We start from the raw sequence: 19539 nt of genomic DNA, 5'->3' as shown, positions 1-19539 counted from the left end.
TATATTATGTGGCTGTGGTATATGTGGCTATGGAGCGACTTGTCCCATGGCCATGATTGGTGAGAGATCTCAACCCCGATTCCTTTTCGCAACTCCGAACGTCTTCCATCATCAACCCCCGCGCCGTCATCTCATTGTCTCGCACTCTCTCCGCTCATCACCATTATGTTTCCCATTCGCTCTGCCTCTATTGCCAGGGCAATTGTGCCCCGTGTTGGGAGGGCGTATGCTGCCGCCTCCACCTCCACAAGGCCTCCGGTTCAGTTGTTTGGTGTTGACGGAACATATGCCTCTGCCTTAGTTTGTACCCCTACTACCCCTCTACCTAATTATGATTAAAACATTTTTGCACCTTTCGTAAATCACAAAATGCTCATGTCTATGTCTATAACAATTTTTCTACCCTCACGACGACCCGGAAAACCCTCATGACCGACCCTAGCTAACTCTTGGGTCCAGTACACTGCGTCTGCCAAGACCAGGTCCCTTGATTCTACCGAGAAATCCCTCCAAACACTCAAGGGGATTCTCCAGAAGGACCCTAAATTGGAGACTATTATCAGCTCTCCTACCCTCAATGCCGGTGATAAATCCCAGATCATTGCCGAAATCGCCAGGCCCATCGCTTCGGACAAAACGGTCAAGAATCTTCTTGAGGTGCTAGCTGAGAACAACAGACTCGGCCTGCTACGTGGAGTTATTGACAAATACTCTACACTTATGAGTGCGCACAAGGGAGTGGTTGAGGCTGTCATTACTTCTGCTTCGGTAATGCCCCTTAGTTGCTATTGGAGGGTTGGGTTGCGATGGTGGGGGTGGTCGAGGAAACAAGCACTTTTATTTATATGGTGGAATAGTTTGGGTTAACATGCTGTTTGCGTAGCGACTCGATCCAAGGACTGTTAGTCGCCTTGAAACTGCCATCTCTAAGTCACAGTACGTCGGAGCCGGTAAAACACTTGAAGTCGTGAATAAGGTATGTTCTTTGTTGGCAATACAGGATACTCTGCTCTTGCTGACTCCAATCTCCTTTAAAGGTTAACCCTGAAATCCGCGGGGGCTTGGTTGTAGAGATTGGTGAGCGGACTATTGACCTCAGTGTCTCTGCCAAGATGTCTAGGCTCAATAAGCTTTTGACCGATGCACTGTAAAAATATTCACTCGAAGTGGAAATAAACCCCTTGAATGGCGAAACGTTGATAGAATAGGGGGGATAGAGCATTTATAGCTGAAAGAAGGGTGGCTTGGATATCAGTAGTTGCCGTCAGAAGTAGTGATAGTAGGCAATTGTCATCATAGAGTGTTGGTATCATACTCGTACATGACATTCCCGTTCTTTTATAAAGCCCTTTACCCTGGCAACACGGTGCTTTGGTTTTTTGTATGATATCATAAGAACAGGTCCATGGTTAACCTCAGAAATAAGCTAATCGATGGGCTATGGGAACGAGAGCAAATAAGGGAGAATTTCCCAGCTTGAGACCTCGAAAACATGAAGGAATATCGGAATACGGTACTGTGGTGACTGGAAAACGGCCCTTATACATAATTGTAGTCATAAGAGTTTCTCAGTTTTAAGGCATACTTGCTGAATAAGATTTGGACAAGAAAATATCAATGGTTATCGTGGTATTAAACCCCTAAAACATAGATCCCCACCAACTAGGATTCGTTATAGGCGGTGCAATAACTGTTCTCGCCTCAGCGCGTTTCGAACGCCTGTATTATTTTTGTTATGAGATCCCTCGATACCACTTTTTCTAACCGTCCATCTTGACATCTGTACCCCCTGAACCTCCATTGCCAGATATCCACAGGACGTTGTTGCATCTTAATACGAGAAATCGTGAATCAGTATTTGTGCGGGGAAAAACGAGGACTAGACCTTAAAAAAAACGCATACCTGATGAGAACTTGCCCCAAGCTGCCCGTGCTCTTGCCATCCACAAACTCTTCTGTGCCGGAAAGTTGGATATTCATATACGAATCAGCGCTAACTAGCGTTCCCTTATATTCAGTCTGCCCCCACTTTAGACGAACGGTGACGCTCTGGTTTACCCTATTTGCTCAATCAGTACCAGCAAATAGAGAGGGCTGGGGTGCTCGAGCGACGTACAGCGATTGAAGCATCGGCCGGGGGTTTATAGGGATGAAAGACTAGATAGCCATTAGCAAAATGTGCGGTGTGTTAGAAGGTTTGAAGGGTTATACACTCATGCTTTTGGATATTGGTGAGGTGTTTCGTTTAAAGGTTAAGATTTTGGCTGGGGTTGTTGTAGGAGCTTGCGGTTGCTGCGGTTGAATACTGGCCCTTCATCGCAGGGTAACTGCATTTCCAGGACAAGGTAGGGTAACCTATTTCTCCCGGATTCGTGGCATCACAATTATTACACCTCGGCGCTTGCATCTAGAAACATCAGTTTGTCGCCAACACCATCATCGAGAATGTCCCCCGGAACCCCAACTCCCACGCAGGATACGTTTGTGCCTCTTGATCAGGTGAATAAACCTCCGGAGGGAGTAGTTCTTCCTCCCAAAGATCTCCGTGGTATGTTTTGTTTCGATCCTGTTTCCCCCTATCTGCTCTTGAAGCTAATTTGCGCGCAGCCATCGTCGAAAAAACTGCGGGCTATGTAGCGCGTAATGGACAAGTGTTTGAACGTAAGTTTTGATTCTCTCCCTCCCTTCTCTGATTTCCTCAGGCTGATTCCTGGTAAGGTTGAGGAACATACCGGGGGGAATTGTAAACGCGTCGCGAGAATATCCCCTTGTACTTATTGCTAACAAAATTACAGAGCGAATCCGCGAAAAGGAGAAGCATAACCCCAAATTTTCGTTTTTGAACTCGGCGGATCCCTATTACCAATTCTATATATGGCGGCTTGAAGAAATCCGAGCTGGCCGTGGAACTGCGCTGGCCGCCGGGCGGGCTGGACCGGCCGATAATGTGCCAGCAGAGGCTGAGAAGCCCAAAGGCCCAAAGGAACCCCCGGAGTTCCGATTTTCAGCGAGAATGCCAAATATCTCTGCGCAAGACCTTGACATTTTACGGCTCACCGCCTTGTTTGTCGCAAAAAACGGACGTTCCTTTCTCACAACACTCTCTCAACGTGAAGCTCGAAACTTCCAGTTTGATTTCTTGCGCCCTAACCATTCCTTTTACCAGTACTTCTCCAGATTGGTGGATCAATATACCGACTTACTGTCGCCAGGTGGGGGGGTCAGCGTTGAAGAACTAGAAAAGAATGTGAGGAATAGGTTTGATTTATTGGACCGTTCTAGAGGAAGAGCCGAGTGGACCCGATGGAAGGAGAAAGAGAGGGAGAAGAAGGAGGAGCAAGAGGACCAGGAGAGATTGGCTTATGCCCAAATTGATTGGCACGATTTCGTTGTTGTCGAAACAGTCCTTTTCACTGATGCCGACGACCAAGCGGAACTGCCCCCTCCAACATCTCTCTCGGACCTGCAGCATGCTTCACTCGAACAGAAAGCAATGATGTCGCTTCATCCGACTACGCTTCGTATCGAGGAGGCTATGCCCACTTCTGACCCGGAACCCGTTGAAACCCCATGGCAAATGCATATGCGGCAGCAGGAAGAAAATGGCGCGATGGATATGGAAATGGAGGCTTCAGACGACGACGAGGATGAAAGGCAAAAGGAACAGTCGAGGAAACGGCAAGCCCAGGAGGCGGCAAAGGCCGGGCCCGGTCAAGGCCAAATGAAGATTAGGAGTGACTATGTACCTCGGGCTCTGGCAAAGAGACAGCAAGGTTCGATGGGCATTTGCCCGAACTGTAAACAGAGTATTGCATTGGATGAGATGGAGGAGCACATGAGAAGTATGTTACTCAGTACCTTTACAGTAATATGCATGACTGACACCTACTTCGATAGTCGAGCTCCTTGATCCGCGCTGGAAGGAGCAGCGCGCTCGTGCAGATTCTAAGCAGGCAACCACTAATCTATCTACCAACGACACCGTTATGAACCTGAAGCGTCTTGCATCTCAACGAGACGATCTATTCGATTCAAACTCCGGAAGACCTGTGTCTGCGGAAGAATTAGAACGTAGAAAGAGAGTAGCAACTGGCGGTTGGGATGGGTCCGCGGAAACGAAGGAGGCTGCTAGAATGCAGCAGTTGCAGAATGTCAATGTTCAGGAGCAAATCGATGCAATCAGAAGGAAGGCTGGAGCGGTTAGCAATCCGGGGGTTGGGCCGCAGAGGCAGTAACTTAGTTCCTTGGTTCGTTTCGTCCCTAAGGAGGTTTCAATGTATCTTTTAATAGACTCATGTGGTGGAATGGTTTGATAACCTTTTTCTCTACGGCACATGTATGAAAGGGTTGTTTGATTGAGTTCGTCGCTATGGTTGAAGTGAGCGTTGCTCGGGCGTTGTTATTCGTTAATAAACTATAGGCATTGGTGACCCACGACAGAAGGTTCACGTTCTGAAGTCGATTATTCGGCCCGAACCGTTACAATAGGTGTTGATAATGCCAGTGGATGTGTGAGCAGATTAAGGCCGCCTGATAACCGCATTGTAGTCAAATTCTACGGTGGGGCACCGTATGATTAGCGGATATCCAACGTGTATCTGTCTTCTCGCCTTGCTCGTGCTTAGACATTCCCCCTATCCCTCCCTCCCCGAGTTGGTAGTAAAACAAAGGAATCTATAAGAATGGCGTAGGGCTCATAGCGCGGTGTGTATGGGGGTAGGTTTTGTCGATACTGTGCCGGTGTTAAGCGCGCATGTGCCGGCCGAAGCCGGTATCATTCAATCAGAGATGGAATGATGCCGTGTCTCTGCCGCTTGGTGAAAGTTTGTCCTTAAAGGAGACTGGCTTCAGTAGCTGCCTGTTCACTCTCTGAAGTCTAGGTATAATTCCAACAATCACTGCTTGATCCATTCGTATGATATCATACGTCTTGAAGAACCCGAAGAGAGTGGCCGACCTGGGTGGTGCAAAGGGTATGTGGCAAAATAGCGTATAAAATCGCTGGTATCATGATGGACCCCGTCCAAGGGATCACGGTCGGGGTTTATGGACTTTCCTATATATGATACAGTAAGATTTTCGTATGATACCAAAAAATCTCCGTCCTTTGCACAAAGAGTGTGCGGGATCCAGCGATAGACCGAGGGATCGCAATGTTCTAAGATATTCTCTCTCTCTCTGCAGATTTCGCATCACGTGAGTAACAAGATTATGACTCTCGTGACAAGGAATCACTGATCATTGACGCCCTGTTTCTTCCCCTTTCCCGTGCTCGTAATCCGTGGTGGGCAACCACAGGCGATGGCCGGGTAACGTGTAAGCCATGACTGCCAAGCCTTAAAGGGCAGTAGCCCTAATTGTCATTGCCAAGTGTCCTGTGATTGGCCGACGAAAATTTGGCCGACTCAGACACCCTACAGTATAAAAGGCCAGCTCTCCCCACCCCCCTCTTTCCTCTCCATCCCGGTGCAAGGGCAAGATCGATAGCAGTGAAGATTCGTCTGAGCTTCGATTTTTGCTAGTTGAAAACTACAACTATATTGACTGCTCCTAGTCTGCTTCGGTGGGCTAGGGAATTTTTGTCCTCAATAGCGGAGTCTTATGTGCTCTTTGCTTCCTTTTTTTCTTTCGTTTATGTCTAGGCCGTACACGTTATTGTAGGCGTGGCATTTACGAAGAGAACTTGGGTGGTCTAGCGGGACTTTGTAGAATGAAGCCTTTGTAGTCTAGTGGTAGAAGCTCCGTGGGTTAATGTTGTTGTTTGCAGCACTCGCACTGTTTTGGTAATATAGTGCTTTTGCCGGTTTACCACCGTCCTTGTCCTGCTGTAGCCGAACCACGTTGGTTGTGCTCGCTTTCTTGACATGTACGGTACTCGAGCACTGTATCGTCACCCCATCATGATCCTTTCCCGTTCAATCTGCATCTCTCCCGTTAATGACATTGGGACTTAGGTAAAAGGGTAGGAGATCTTTTGACGAAAGAATTCTTATTCGCCAGGGTTAGGTGTTCCCAATGATCTGCGTTCTTTGAGGGCCTGGGCCGTCGAACGTCATCCGACATTGATATGATAACTTACCAACGGCCAAGGTCCCTCAAACTCCTTTCTCTGCAGCCCCAAGAACGCCTCGGAACCTTTCGTTTTAGGGATACCGACGCAAGATACCCGGTATCCCACGCCTCGCCCTTCCTCTCTCCACAGCAAGCCTTCACTTCACCTTTCGAGGTATCATAATTGACAACAAACAAACAACGGAACAATGGACAAAGTTGTGAACAAGATTGCTGCCCTCCCACCGGGTGAGCCGTATCATAGTCTTGAGTTTTTTCCGCCAAAGACTTCAATGGTGACTCCGCGGACATGACTCGCCGGAGAGAGAGGGCAAAGAGCAGCTGACGTGAATCTTCACAGGGGTTTCAAAACCTACAAGCCCGTCTGGAGCGCATGGCTCGTGCTCTCCGGCCTCTATTCGTTAACGTTACCTGGGGAGCTGGAGGCTCAACCGCCACCAAATCCCTTCAGCTTGCCGAGATCTGTCAACGCCAGCTCGGCCTCACCACAGTGCTACATCTGACATGCACGAACACGTCACAAACCGTTCTGGACGAAACATTGGAAACGGCAAAGGAGATTGGGATTCGCAACATTCTTGCTTTGCGGGGTGATCCACCAAGAAGCGATGATTATCATAACACTCCGTGTGACGGGACTTCCAACGGCGCCGGGAAGGAGTTCGGGTATGTCATTGATTTGGTCAGATACATACGGGAGAAGTACGGTGATTATTTCTGCATAGGAGTGGCTGCTTACCCTGAGGGTCATGTTGAGGGAGCTAGCCCTGAGAAACAGGATCCGTTGTTTGATCTATCATTCTTGGTTGAGAAGGTTAAGGCTGGCGCAGACTTCATAATGACTCAATTGTTCTACGATGCGGACAAGTATATCTGGTTTGAGAAGCTGCTAAGGGAGGAACCTTCGGGGGTGCTTTCCGAACTTCCGGTAGTTCCGGGATTGATGCCCATACAGAGTTATTCGATGCTGAAACGGATTACCAAGCTTAGTGGAGCTTCCTTACCCGCATATATTCTACGAAGGTTGGACGATGTCAAAGGAGATGATGAAGCGGTCAAGCGGGTGGGAATTGATATAGTCTCGGAAGTCATCGAGAAGATTAAGGCTGCGAACCTGAGCGGCCCAAGAGGGTTCCACTTCTACACATTGAATCTTGAGAAAGCTGTATCCTTTATTGTTGAGCGAACCAACCTTATCCCACCGCTCCATGAGTCCGTCCTCGAGGAAATTGAGGGCCCGGATATGAACGGAGCGGCTCTGAGAAGGGATAGGAGAACTTCTTCCGTAACCTCAGATCCTCATAATCGTGTGATTGTTGATAACTCCAGTTCTCTGCAATCGCCAAGGCTCGCAAATGCACTCGAAGCTGGCTTTCTGAAACCACCCGAGCGGTCTCGCCCGCCAGAGGTAGCGTTGGCAATCTCCGAAGGTGAGGGTGCTTTGGGGAGAGAGGCGACTTGGGACGACTATCCGAACGGCCGTTTTGGCGATGCGAGGTCTCCGGCCTTTGGTGAAATCGATGGTTATGGGCCGTCGCTTCACTTGTCGCAAGCCCAGGCAATCAAACTTTGGTCATACCCGGTTACTAAGCAGGACGTCTCCGACATCTTCGTCCAGCATATCAAGGGTGAACTAGAGGCTATTCCCTGGAGTGAGCAAGGTCTGAGTGTGGAGAGTAAGGTTATTGCGGACCATTTGGCTAAATTGAACCAGAAGGGATTCTGGACTGTGGCATCCCAGCCAGCGATCAACGGTGTTAATAGCACTGATGAAACCTTTGGCTGGGGGCCGAAGGGGGGTTTTGTATTCCAAAAGGCCTTTGTTGAGTTTTTCTGCTCGACAGAGGATTGGGAAGTATTGAAGGCAAGGCTAGAGAGAGTTGAGGATGTCTCCTACTATGCTGCAAACAAGGCTGTAAGCCAACCCTCCCTCGGGGCCGAGTGATTTATTCGTCAGTACTCTACTAACGGTCCCGTTCAGGGAGACTATGTTGCAAGCGTGCCCCCCGGCGGCAGCGCCATGCACGCAGTTACGTGGGGTGTCTTCCCGGGAAAGGAGTACAAAGCGTTCCCCCACCCTTCATAGTTACTCTCAATAGCATGCCCGGCTAACCGCCAAATCCCTTCTCTATCATTCATACAGAATTATAACACCAACCATAATCGAAGAAGTTTCCTTCAAAGCTTGGAAGGTTGGTCAAACTCCCACGAGTTGTCTGAATTTTCTACGGAAATTGACAAGCTTGCGCAACCAGGAAGAAGCTTTTAGTATCTGGAAAGAGTGGGCGAGGGTGTACCCGCCCACATCTGCGTCGTCGAAGTTGTTGATGGAAACTGCGGAGACGTACTACTTGGTTAATATTATTCACCACGGGTATATGGATCCAGAATTCCTGTGGAAACTGTTGGAAACGTAAGGGGTCGTTCACGCTGGTTGACATCTGCCGAGGGTTAGGGGGATGGGAACCTTTTTTATACTTCCATGGTGATGGGTTGTCTGGGGGTGGAGAGGGTGGTGTTTCTCCAGATGACGATTACACTTGTACAATTATGCGGTTGTAGTACTGGTAGTACTGGTACGATATTATTAGTTAATGAGATCTTGCTGAGGTGCGACTTGGCATTTGAGGCTTATGGTGAATATCTGATCTGCGTTCACCCCAACACCTGCGCTATAGATCCGGGCACCCCGACTCATCTATTAAGGCACCGTTTGGTATTATCATACAAGTTACCAGCCAAAAGCACACGGTAACGCATCAGGCACCTCTAAGTTACCCAGCGATAAAACTCCGATGACAATCCTACTCTACACAGTAGCGTGTAACTTACTCAAAACCCGACCCACAGTTACCCACCCGGTCCGGCCCAATCGTGATACACCACCACTTTTTTTTTTTAAAGAAAAACCCTGTGACTACCACACACCATTGCATATACGCCCCCCACCCTCAGCATACCATAGCATACATTGCCCGGTCTTATCCCGCACACCGCGCCGTGCGATCCCGGTCCGGCCCGGTATTGCTCCTACAGTACACCGAGACCCCCGAAAGGTGCACTGCGCTAGCGTCCGGTGTGTTGAGGTGGCTTGGATGTGTGGGATGTGTTTACTACACCGGACACAGATGATAGTTAAACATTGTTGGAATTTTAACGTTTTTGTTATCATACAAGTGTGATATTGCGGGGCTGGGGGCTGACGGTGTGCAACCGCTGTGGTCTATTGGGGAGTTCTTAGAGGTGCGTATGATATATCATACATACATAACTTTTAGGTTCTAGGTTTGCGAGTGAGATTGGGTGATACGGTGGGTGGGATGGCCGGAATACCGTAGGTTACCGGGCTGAGGCAGAGGGGTGTCCGAGCTTAAGTTAAGTGTTTAGTTTGCTCTTTTGAGAGTTTATGGATTAGGTGGGGGGGGGTATCGTGAGTTTGGATAAGGTCGAGAGTTGTTGGGGAGTGATTGGGTTTATTGGGGTGTTTTAGTTTAAAGGTGAGGTACTGTACTGCCAAGACGTTGGTGTTGCCTCTCCTGGTAAGATCTGGTATCATATATTTTTCTGTTTATTCGGCTTAGATGAGGGAGAATGTCTTCGTTGTGCTTTCTCCCTTTAACACAAAGGGGAAATTCCGGACACCCCAGCGTCATTCTCAATTATCCCCGGTAATGGGTGCTAGGTTTCCTAAGAGTGGTTTTGGAGTAGTCCAGAGGTTGCAACCTCGACGTCGAACGTGGCGAGTACCGGTACTGTATCCTGTTGAGAGGGACTACTCCCCTTGATATCTAAAGTGCCGATAACCGTTAAGTTACTCTGCCCACTATTTCCTCTGGACCCCAAAGTGCCAGTATTCGCTCCTGCTCCTGGATTCTCGAGGCTGACATAACCCATTCCTCTTCATCACAGTTCACCGCCAACGACAGAAAGAGTACAAGATGAACCGAACTCAGCCCTGTTTTCCCCCTACCGTCAGAGCTCCAGGTGCTGTACGGCATCTCAGAATACCAGGTCCTTTAGTCCTTTAGTTAGTGAGCTAGGGAGCTCATTTCAACGCAGTCACCGTACCGTATGCCGGTGCCGTCCACGATGCACACCGGCACTGCTACTAATCATTTTCTCTGACCGCAGGGAAAGGGATAGTATAATAAAGCATGCACACAATGTGGGATTTAACATAATGGGGTCGCCCATATTTTTTTTAAAAAAAGAAAGCTTTCCACCCCCGTTTCCACAAAAAATTCGCCAAAAAGTTCAATCGATAATATGGGGTTTACATCTTGGTTGTCTTTCGTTACTTCTGCGGTATTGGCTGCCTCTGTGCTGGGTCTCACGAAGATAGCGTGGGTGCCTTGTTTTCCTGTTAGTGTTGAAGAAGTAGCTAACTGGGTCTTATTTTTTTTCCCCCGTAGACCATTCATCGAGACACCGAGGAGAGGCGCTGCGGTACCTAATCGGGATGGAGTGAGTGTCTTATATGGAGTCAGTGTTGATGGCGGTGGGTTGTCTAACTGGTGGTATTAGACTCACGCCCTTTTTTTGACCACAAAATATGATTTGCGAACACATAAATCGTCGTCAGAATGGCGGACGCTGGACTTAAGTAATGGGGAATTAAAAACTGTGTTCAAAGATGGTGGGGTTGACGATGTTGTTTGGCTGGATGACATGAACATCCTATACCTTACCTCGGGGGCCGGGGCTACTGGAAATGAACTCTGGATAGTGGATATTGGGGAGCCGGAATCGAAGTTGGTACACACTTTTAGAGTGACACTTTTTATTGTATATACTAACGGGGAGTATTTAGATATAAGGTTCTTACTTTTAAGGGGAAAGTGAAGGAGCTGAAAGTGGGCATGAATACAGGAGGCCGCATTAGGTTCGCCGTGACTGGCACTGCAAATGTCAATACCGGCGCTATGGTAAGCGTGAAAAAGAGAAAATTCTGGCATTCGGGTCGGACATATAATTCACTATTTGTTCGACATTGGGACAGGTATATGAGTGAGGATGAGAACAACGCTATATTTGTTGGAACACTTGAGAAGAGGAACAAAGGAGGTAGATACCGGTATATCAAAGCAAGCCTTCGTAGTATTTCGGCTGCTTATCACGGCCTCCAAGGTCTGGTGCCTCTGGGCCTTGAATCGCCCGTTGGTCCGCAAGGAGGTGCTAGTGATTTCGAAATATCTGATGATGGGAAATGGGCTGTGTTTGTGGCCAAAGACCCTACTATCAATCAGGCGATGTGGACTACTACCTACGTATACTTGGTCGGGCTCGACGATCCTAATAGGCCGCCATATCCCATCAATGCTCCAGCGGAGGGATCCTGTCGTCTTGGGGCATCATCTTCACCAGTATTTCTGAATGGGGGGGAAGATGGATCAAACCCTACTATATATTACTTGCAACAGTTCGAGAATGGATACGAGGCGGACAGATGGAGGATTATGAAATATGCCGTGCCAGCAACTGTAGAAGTCAATGAGACCAAGCCGGTCGCTATACAAGAGGACTGGGAGTTTTCTCCAGATGCTCTTGTTGTGGGTGGCTCACAAGTTATGGCTCTCACAGAAGTACACGGACGCACTAGGCTCTGGCAAATTGAGGAGGTAGAGGAGCCGATTCCTTGGACTGGACGTGAACATGGCTCAATCTCGGCCGTACACACATTACCTGATCAGAGGCTACTATTGACTTCTTCCAGCATGGCCCACCCGCCGTTTTACACCATTCTAGACCTGATAAAGAATGAGACGAAGCTCATCCTTGGTCCTGAGTCAATACCGAAGCCAATAGGGGAGCTCGAGCATGACAATGTAGAAGAGTTTTGGTTTGAAGGGGATAATAACAAACAGGTTTCAATTTTCTGGATGTATTATTTTTGGAGTTAAGTTATGCTAATGGAATTATAGGTGCATAGTTTGTTGGTTAAACCGAGTCACTTAAAGCCCCAAGAGAAATACCCTCTTGCACTTATCATTCATGGAGGCCCGCAAAGTTCCTGGAAGGATTACTGGAATATCAAATTGAATCCCAAGATTTTCGCTGAACACGGATATGTGGTTGTTGCGATTAATCCCACCGGAAGCGTTGGGTATGGCCAAGATTTTACAGATGCAATCAAGAACAACTGGGGTAAGACAACCCTCCACTGCTAACAAGAGTAAATTACTGATTTGAAATTATAGGTGGATCTCCTTACATCGACCTTATGAAAGGCTATGACTACGCTATAAAAAATTTCCTCTTTATAGGTGGGTATATGACAAACTGGATCCAAGGTCACGATTTTGGTCGGAAATTCAAAGCTTTGATCTGTCATGACGGAATTTTTTCAACTCCTGGAATGTACGGTTCCGAAGAGCTGTGGTTCACCCACCATGAGGTAAGGACCTGCTATCTCTGCAACTACTGTATTGTAAACGATACTGACCGGAGGTAGTTCAACGGAACCTTGTGGGAAGCGAAAGGGAGCTTCGATAAGTATAATCCGGCACGCTTTGCGGATAAATTGGCGACACCGCAATTGATTATTCACAATGATCTCGACTATCGTATTCCTGTGTCTGAAGGTCTTGCTGCTTTCAACGTTCTCCAAGTTAAGGGAATACCTAGTAGATTTGTAACGTTCTTGGACGAGGGACATGTGTATGTTTTTTGGCGATATCTTGCCTTACCTAATTATCGGCGTGCTAACAAATTTGCAGTGTCCAAAAGAGTGAGAACAACTACAAGTGGTTGAATGAAATCGTCGACTGGATGAATACCTGGACAGATGCCAAAAACCCAGCAGTCCCTATCCGGACGGATACCTCTGCAGACCCCAAAGGTGTAAGCCCGACAACGGGTAGCCATACGCCACAAAACGGCAAAGTCCGGCTGGCTGTTGGGAATGACGATACATGGTGAGATGAGGGTGAGGCCAATGATGGTGGTAATGAAGTATATCGGTAACGGGACCATGCAAGCCAACCTTATATGAGAAACCCTCACCATAATGTGTCTGACCACGTGAGCTCCCCGTTTTTGCCTCCATGGAATAAACGGAGTTCTTGTGTTTTTCTTATAATAAAAATTATTAATAATATATACTTTTTCTCTTTCCCTATGAATTAGGGGTTTTAGGACCACGATACTGTAATTAGGGTCATTATGGGGGTTCGCAAATAAATTCCCATATGACCACTGGCGTGGGGACAACTGCAGAAGTCTCATAATATAAGCACCCGTAAAATTATCGGTGTCCACAGTATGATAACTTAAGCCTGCTTGAATCACAATATTTCGTCACCAACAATCACTCACCAGTCACTAGTGGTCAAATGGTAACGTACGGTGCATTACCATACTTTACCATACTGTATGGTACGGTAACTTACTGTAAACCTACCAGGCACTGTTAACAGACCATCATAGAAAAAGTAGCCCACTCATGTAAATAGTCTGTTTCATGATTACTCCATCGGCTCTTCAGTTTTCTGGACATTTGTTAACTTTGTAAGTTGCATTTTAAGCAGAAAGGGAAAAATACAATAACTGTTGAGAAAGAATATGGCAAAATTGAAGAGACTGAGTTTACATATAGTATTCCTAAGTAGTATAAACTCAGACTCCGAATTCACAAGAAGTAAAACAAAGTTCAGAACAGTACACAGATATAGAATTAACTACTGGTACTATGAATAATAACATTATGAATCCAACTTGGTTCCTCCTCAGTAGCATCCTCCACTATATAGTCCTCTTCATATGCTACCAAATCCTCATCCTTAAGCCTTTTGTCTAACCATCCTCAAATCTCTGTAGCTTGGCGATCCAAGATATACTTATTGATATGAATGAAACTTAATTTATCAGCCCGTTCAGTACCCAACCAGTTACGCTTCTTATCATGTAAAAGATTCCGCGTAGAAAATACTCGCTCTGAAGGAACTGAATCTGCAGGTGTAGAAAAGTTACGAAGTGCTGAACGACCAAGGTCAGGTGTAAAAATTGAAACTTCTTGCTAAAAGGATTGTGCTGAGCTAGCCAATTTCCATAGTAATCCAGTATGGGAAAAGCAACTCTGCTGACTTCAGAATTGCCCATATTGTTGTCTTACAATTCCAGACCCATATCGTTTCAAGAAGGATATATTAACTTTATTCTCTACGGAGGTTGGAATTTGCTCACTTGCAACCGAGACTGGGTCAAAGAAGTAATCAATAAGATGAATCAGAATATATTGCTTTTGGTAACAGGCTAAAAAGACTGGTAATAAACGTACTGTTGCTTCCAGTTTGAGCTGAAAGATACCAACCTCCCAACAGGTAAATTTAATATGCTTATGAATTTTGATCCAATGTTGATGATTCGGCAAACATGTGCATGCGTAGATTCTGACATCTTTTGTCTTTCTGAAATACCTTCTAACAAGGTATACAAGTCATCCAAACAAGCCTAAAAAGTAGTCTGCTGAATTATGGACTTTACATCTGGTGTTGATTCAGCACTTTCATCATTTAGATAACTTATCAACGATCTTTTGTTATCCAATACTGAACTGATCAAGCCAGTTTGAGTTCCCTATCATGTGCTAACTGCAAGAACAAAAGCATTTGGCTTTCTGAGGTGGATGTATTGATGCTCTCGTAATATAGAATACTGAAGTTTTGCTCAGCAGAAAAAAGTACAATCATTTGAGCTTTATCAAGAAGTGCTGAATAGGGATCAATATCGAGCAAATTATAGATTAAGAGTTGCAAGCCATGAGAGTCACATAGAATACAAAAAACATGCTTTATTCATGAATCATGTTCTACAAATAACCATACTGCCCACATTATATTACATGTATCTGTAATCAATGAATTGAATCGCCACTATCCCTGACCTCCTACTGGAACTTGTATCTGTTGTATCATCTACTTAAACAACATTTGAGCAGTTTGCAATTGGTCTTTACTGTCTTCTGTTTTGTAGTAGAAGGTATCAATTAGTGTTACAATACACATATTAATGATTCTTCGGTTGGCAATATTCCCACTTTCATCTATAATTATATTCAAATTGTCTTCACTATCGAGCCTCATGATGACCTCCCGATGTACTAAGTTGTAGGCCTTTTCTAGCAAGTGTCCTGCTAACTCTGTGTGGGTTAGTGGGATATAGTTGAGATAGTGTTAGGGGGAGACAATCTGATAGACTTCAGAATTGTCTAGGCCAATCGAAATTCATTTCTGTAGACAGAAATTATCTAGGAAGGCTTGGGTTTACTCTTTTCATTTATGACTACTAAGAGTGAAGTAAATTCGGTAAAGTAAAATAAAATTGTAAAAACAATATTATATTATTAAGGTCTCTTCTCCGTTGCTTGATCATGTCTAAAGCTTGGAAGGCACTTCGATATTTATATTCTATATCTGAGTATTTGCAGACTACATCTATTTATCATACCACTATGTATCTTTCTGATTATAACTCGCAATGTCGGGTATTCTTAAAAGGTGTGAACACCTGGAGATCCTGAAAATCACCACACCCTCTTTACTAATTATAATATAATTAACTCGGAACTATACTGTTCTCAATAGTAGTTATTCGATCTTTAGAGTCTTTAAACTTGTGGTCTAGTTTTCAAGTTGAACTGAGTTGGCTCCAATTATCTTCGTTATTGATGAAATGATTAGTTTCATCAGCAGGTTGTATCTGCGAAGGTAGTCATAATCACAATCCTTTTTTGGTTGCCTGACTTTAAATATCCATAACTCTTTACCCAACCCATAAATATCTTCCGGAGAACTTCCTACTAATTCGCAGAAAGCTATTTTACCGGATTGACAATTATTTCCTCGGTCGGCAACCCTTGGTTGCTTTGGGTAATAGGATTTCAATCACTGTTGTAGTATGAGAAGTTGTCTTCGTAACTACATCGTGTTCCGAAACCTGATTGTGACACTCCATGAAATCTAATAACTTCTATAGTAGTGTTTCTCGAAGTTCTAAACTCTTCTAGATATTGTAGGGTGGGTGTGAATATATTGGTCTCTTGCTGAGATCATTTACCATTCAATACTATCTCTTTATGCAGACACGTCCCATTATGTACAGCCTATGCTAAAGATATTACATCTTTGAAGCCTAGTAAAGTTCTGAGTAGTTAATGGATTTACTCCGTTCTACTTCTCAGACCTAGCCAAAGGTCCTCTCTCATATATCCCGCGAACAGGATCCAGTCAGACAGATGGCAGCAACGTATACAGTGTTATTCTGACACCTTCATTTCTGTGGTATTATAGTCACAGGACGCAACTGAGATTAATATGTATGATGATGTACAGGCCCCTTAAGGGGGCCAGAGGGGGCATAAGAGACCAGAGATTCCAATTCTGGGTGAGGTTACCCTACTTAGGGTGACTCCTGGGTATTGGATCTCGGTATTCCTAACAGATAGCCAGAAAGACTACTAAGTGATTGTTGAAAATACTTGTCATCTAAGAGAGTAAATGTTCTACCTCCCATATATACCGCAAATGCAGCATTCAGCTAAAGTACATCCTTCCTCTCAGGTGTTAGAAGTACCAAGGTTCTGTCATCATGGACCATACTGTTATCGGAAATGGTACGTGGTTGGACTTTAGTAGTACTAAGACTTTGATTTCGATTCTCAGAGATAGGACCAGAGGAGGAGCGATGATAGGAAGAACATTGTGCTAAATGCATAATTTGTCTTGTGATGTTGCAAGCTCTTATCCATCCACAATAGCAACATTCAACCACCCAACACTAAAAAATCATAGGAACTGTTAGTTCTTATTTCAGAGAAGAAACAAAGTCAGTTTTGAATATACCTTAAGCTCATAGTTCTGGTGTACAAGAAAAGCCTGTATGATCTCATCATTTGCTGCTTGTGGCATCAAGAAATTATGAATTTTAATGCTTGGTACAATAGTGGAGTTTGTTTGAAGCAGTTATGAACACAGTACGGTGACTGTGAATTGTAGGGGTTGGAGGTGAGATTGCTTCACATTGACATAATAGGATGGAAGACAGCCTTACCAAAAATCGGATGTTAGGATGAGAATCCTGTTTTCTGGTATTTTATCTCCTAGTGTAATTTACAGTAATATACCGTATGGTATTGATCGTGTAAGGTACGGTACGGTACCGTATTATTTGACCACTACCAGTCACTCCATTAGAGGATCTTGGCATTTCCCAAGAGAGCTTAAATAGTTTTGCACGGGCCTAAAAACTTCCCTTCACCTAACGTCATCATCATCGCTCCCTCACCAACCACCAACCACCTCAACCTCATCCTCCGCGAAAAACAACCCCAATTCCTATCCGATAACAACAACAGCAACAATCTGCGAAAATGGTCGAACTCCGTGAAGTAGAGGATGAGCACTTCGTCCACTCCCAACCTGCCCATTCCGACGACGAGGACTACACCGACACCGATAGCGAGATCTCAGAGGAGGACGAGGACGATGACGTCGACCTCGAGGAGTCCTTTTACGAACGGATCGCAGCGCTCAAGGACATGATACCATTGAAGCAGAGGACCTACATTTCCAATGGCTTCTCAAGGACTTACAACTTCTTCAGCAAGGGATTTGCGCTCGGTGGGAAGACGCTCTGGATTCTTTCCACCAGTGCGCTGGTGCTTGGAGTGCCCTTTTCTGTGGCGATTACGGATGAGCAACAGGTTGCCGAGATGGAGAAGGAGATGAAGGTTTGCTTTTTCACCTCCTTCCTTCCTTGCTGCTTGTCTTTGTTGGGGATTGAACTGATTGGTTGGGCAAAATAGATGACCCAGATAGCTACTGATGTGTGTATTCCTTGATGTTGCACGGATGTATGAGGAGTGGCTAATGGTCTATAGGCACTCACCCCCGGCGCGGAATCGGTACTCACCACCCCGCAAAAGTAATCTCAGAAACTCTCCTGTACAGAAAACACTTGCAATGTATATTATTTTTGGGGGGGTTCTATTTTTTTCGTGTCTCTCTTGGGGATTAGATGGATGCTGGTCTGGTGGGGGGAAAGGTGGTGTGGTATTCTCTCCTCTGTTACGTGCGGTTTTGGCTATTCAATGATGGGTTATGAGGTGATGATGTGTTGAAGCTATCAATGACCCCTTCCAGCGGTCCGGGCTGCTTGGTATAGTAACACGCGATTGCAGTTCAATTCAGAGGTTGATCGTTTGGGAGCCATATGGAATGTGCCGTGTCCGTAAAATCGGATAGTACTTGTAGTTCCGATTTCTCTCTCATTGGTAGGCTCAAACCAACAAAATTATTCAATTGTGACCCGTTTTCTTGCCGCCTGAGTTTCCCACACCCCATATCGCTCCAAACCTATGGCACCACTCATTTTCCCACCCTCCACCCACCAATATATCATACAAAAATTAACACCCTAGGAAATCCTAACGCCGTGCCACTCTCACCCGAACCCCCCGGGAGAAATAAGAGAGATCTACGGTAGAATTTAGATAAAACTATTGGTATCACAGGTTCCCACCTACCAGCTGATCATGTGCGTTCTACTGGTAGAGGCAGCCGACATCTATATCGATATGGGGGGTGGAGATATGGGGATGTTGGCGTCTCGGGGGGAGTCGTGCTTGTCTATATGGGGATGTGGGTTTGTATGGCGGTAGGTGTAACCCTGGGCGGGCAGGGCGGTATATGTTTGCGTATACGAAAGTGTGTTCTGTCGGTGTGCGAACAAAAGTCAAGTCGTTGGGCGTGATATGAGCAGCAGGCCAGACAGAGAACGAGAACTTATTTGGGGGGGGGGGTTCTCGGAGGCGGTACTGCGGTGAGGGTCGTTTAGCTCCTGATAGAATGTGCTATAGTATTGTATTGCTATATAGTTGGATCGAGAGATAAATTCCTTGGGGTGGCAGGTGGGTTATTGAAGTTCTAAAGGTCCAGCTCCAGGAGACCAACCCGACCCGAGCTTCCTATATGATAGTCACTATTTCAAGCAAAGCTACCAACTATACGGTAGTAGAAATCACCACCTTCCCCCCCCTCTGCAGCAGCTCTCTCACCCTGCTTTCTTCCCCGGAGATAGCCATCCCTTGTCCTGCAATCGCGGGTCTCCTTCAAAAGCCTTGAAGGCGGGTGGCGCAGGCGGCCGTAGCATATTGTTATCATACCGGAGAGCGAGTATGATATGGTAGGATTCGCCGCGACAGGAGTTTTGGGTGGGGGTTTGTTAATTCAGGTTTGAAGGAGGGGGGAGGGGCTGGGAGGAGAGGAAGGAAGGAAGGGGAAATATCGTGGACTATGGTTTCTTATCATTCTGGGACATTTGTCTAACTATCTATCTACGATATTGGCATGTCATGGTGATATCGTAAATTCGGGATGGAAATATCGGGCGGTATCATAGCTGTGTTACTGCCAGAGAGAGTGTTTGTGTGTTTTATAGCTGATGGGATCAATGCTACTCGGCGATGCATAT

The 19539-nt window shown here is 45.9% G+C and overlaps 6 protein-coding genes; 5 read left to right on the top strand and 1 right to left on the bottom strand.

The window, feature by feature from the left end:
- Positions 1-66: 66 nt before the first annotated feature.
- GSTUM_00003355001 (uncharacterized protein) lies at positions 67-1415 on the top strand. XM_002836953.2 has 4 exons: positions 67-300; positions 460-768; positions 884-976; positions 1038-1415. Exons 1-4 carry the CDS (start codon positions 166-168, stop codon positions 1149-1151), a joined length of 651 nt encoding a protein of 216 aa, XP_002836999.1. The 5' UTR covers positions 67-165; the 3' UTR covers positions 1152-1415.
- Positions 1416-1601: 186 nt separating this feature from the next.
- GSTUM_00003354001 (uncharacterized protein) lies at positions 1602-2237 on the bottom strand. XM_002836952.2 has 4 exons: positions 2212-2237; positions 2117-2157; positions 1904-2059; positions 1602-1830 (listed from the first exon to the last, which is right to left on the bottom strand). The coding sequence occupies exons 2-4, from the start codon at positions 2128-2130 to the stop codon at positions 1761-1763; spliced, it is 240 nt and encodes a 79-aa protein (XP_002836998.1). The 5' UTR covers positions 2131-2157; positions 2212-2237; the 3' UTR covers positions 1602-1760.
- Positions 2238-2445: 208 nt separating this feature from the next.
- On the top strand, positions 2446-4437 carry GSTUM_00003353001 (uncharacterized protein; the record flags this gene model as incomplete). XM_002836951.2 has 5 exons in its annotated part: positions 2446-2548; positions 2608-2661; positions 2796-3294; positions 3355-3842; positions 3898-4437. The coding sequence occupies 5 exons, from the start codon at positions 2446-2448 to the stop codon at positions 4233-4235; spliced, it is 1482 nt and encodes a 493-aa protein (XP_002836997.1). The 3' UTR covers positions 4236-4437.
- A 1715-nt stretch (positions 4438-6152) lies between these two features.
- Positions 6153-8703, top strand: GSTUM_00003351001 (uncharacterized protein). XM_002836950.2 has 6 exons: positions 6153-6347; positions 6413-7379; positions 7503-7987; positions 8054-8130; positions 8216-8264; positions 8328-8703. Exons 1-6 carry the CDS (start codon positions 6261-6263, stop codon positions 8487-8489), a joined length of 1827 nt encoding a protein of 608 aa, XP_002836996.1. The 5' UTR covers positions 6153-6260; the 3' UTR covers positions 8490-8703.
- Positions 8704-10740: 2037 nt separating this feature from the next.
- Positions 10741-12990, top strand: GSTUM_00003350001 (uncharacterized protein; the record flags this gene model as incomplete). The annotated part of the gene is made up of 6 exons (XM_002836949.1): positions 10741-10823; positions 10883-11936; positions 11994-12216; positions 12270-12466; positions 12524-12729; positions 12789-12990. 6 exons carry the CDS (start codon positions 10741-10743, stop codon positions 12988-12990), a joined length of 1965 nt encoding a protein of 654 aa, XP_002836995.1.
- Positions 12991-17347: 4357 nt separating this feature from the next.
- On the top strand, positions 17348-18276 carry GSTUM_00003349001 (uncharacterized protein). XM_002836948.2 has 3 exons: positions 17348-17797; positions 17873-17893; positions 17948-18276. Exons 1-3 carry the CDS (start codon positions 17438-17440, stop codon positions 17993-17995), a joined length of 429 nt encoding a protein of 142 aa, XP_002836994.1. The 5' UTR covers positions 17348-17437; the 3' UTR covers positions 17996-18276.
- The last annotated feature ends 1263 nt before the right edge of the window (positions 18277-19539 follow it).

The sequence above is a fragment of the Tuber melanosporum genome, assembly GCF_000151645.1.
Source record: "Tuber melanosporum whole genome shotgun sequence assembly, scaffold_168, strain Mel28".
Classification (NCBI taxonomy): Eukaryota; Fungi; Ascomycota; class Pezizomycetes; order Pezizales; family Tuberaceae; genus Tuber; species Tuber melanosporum.
This window is presented reverse-complemented; position numbering and strand designations above follow the sequence as displayed.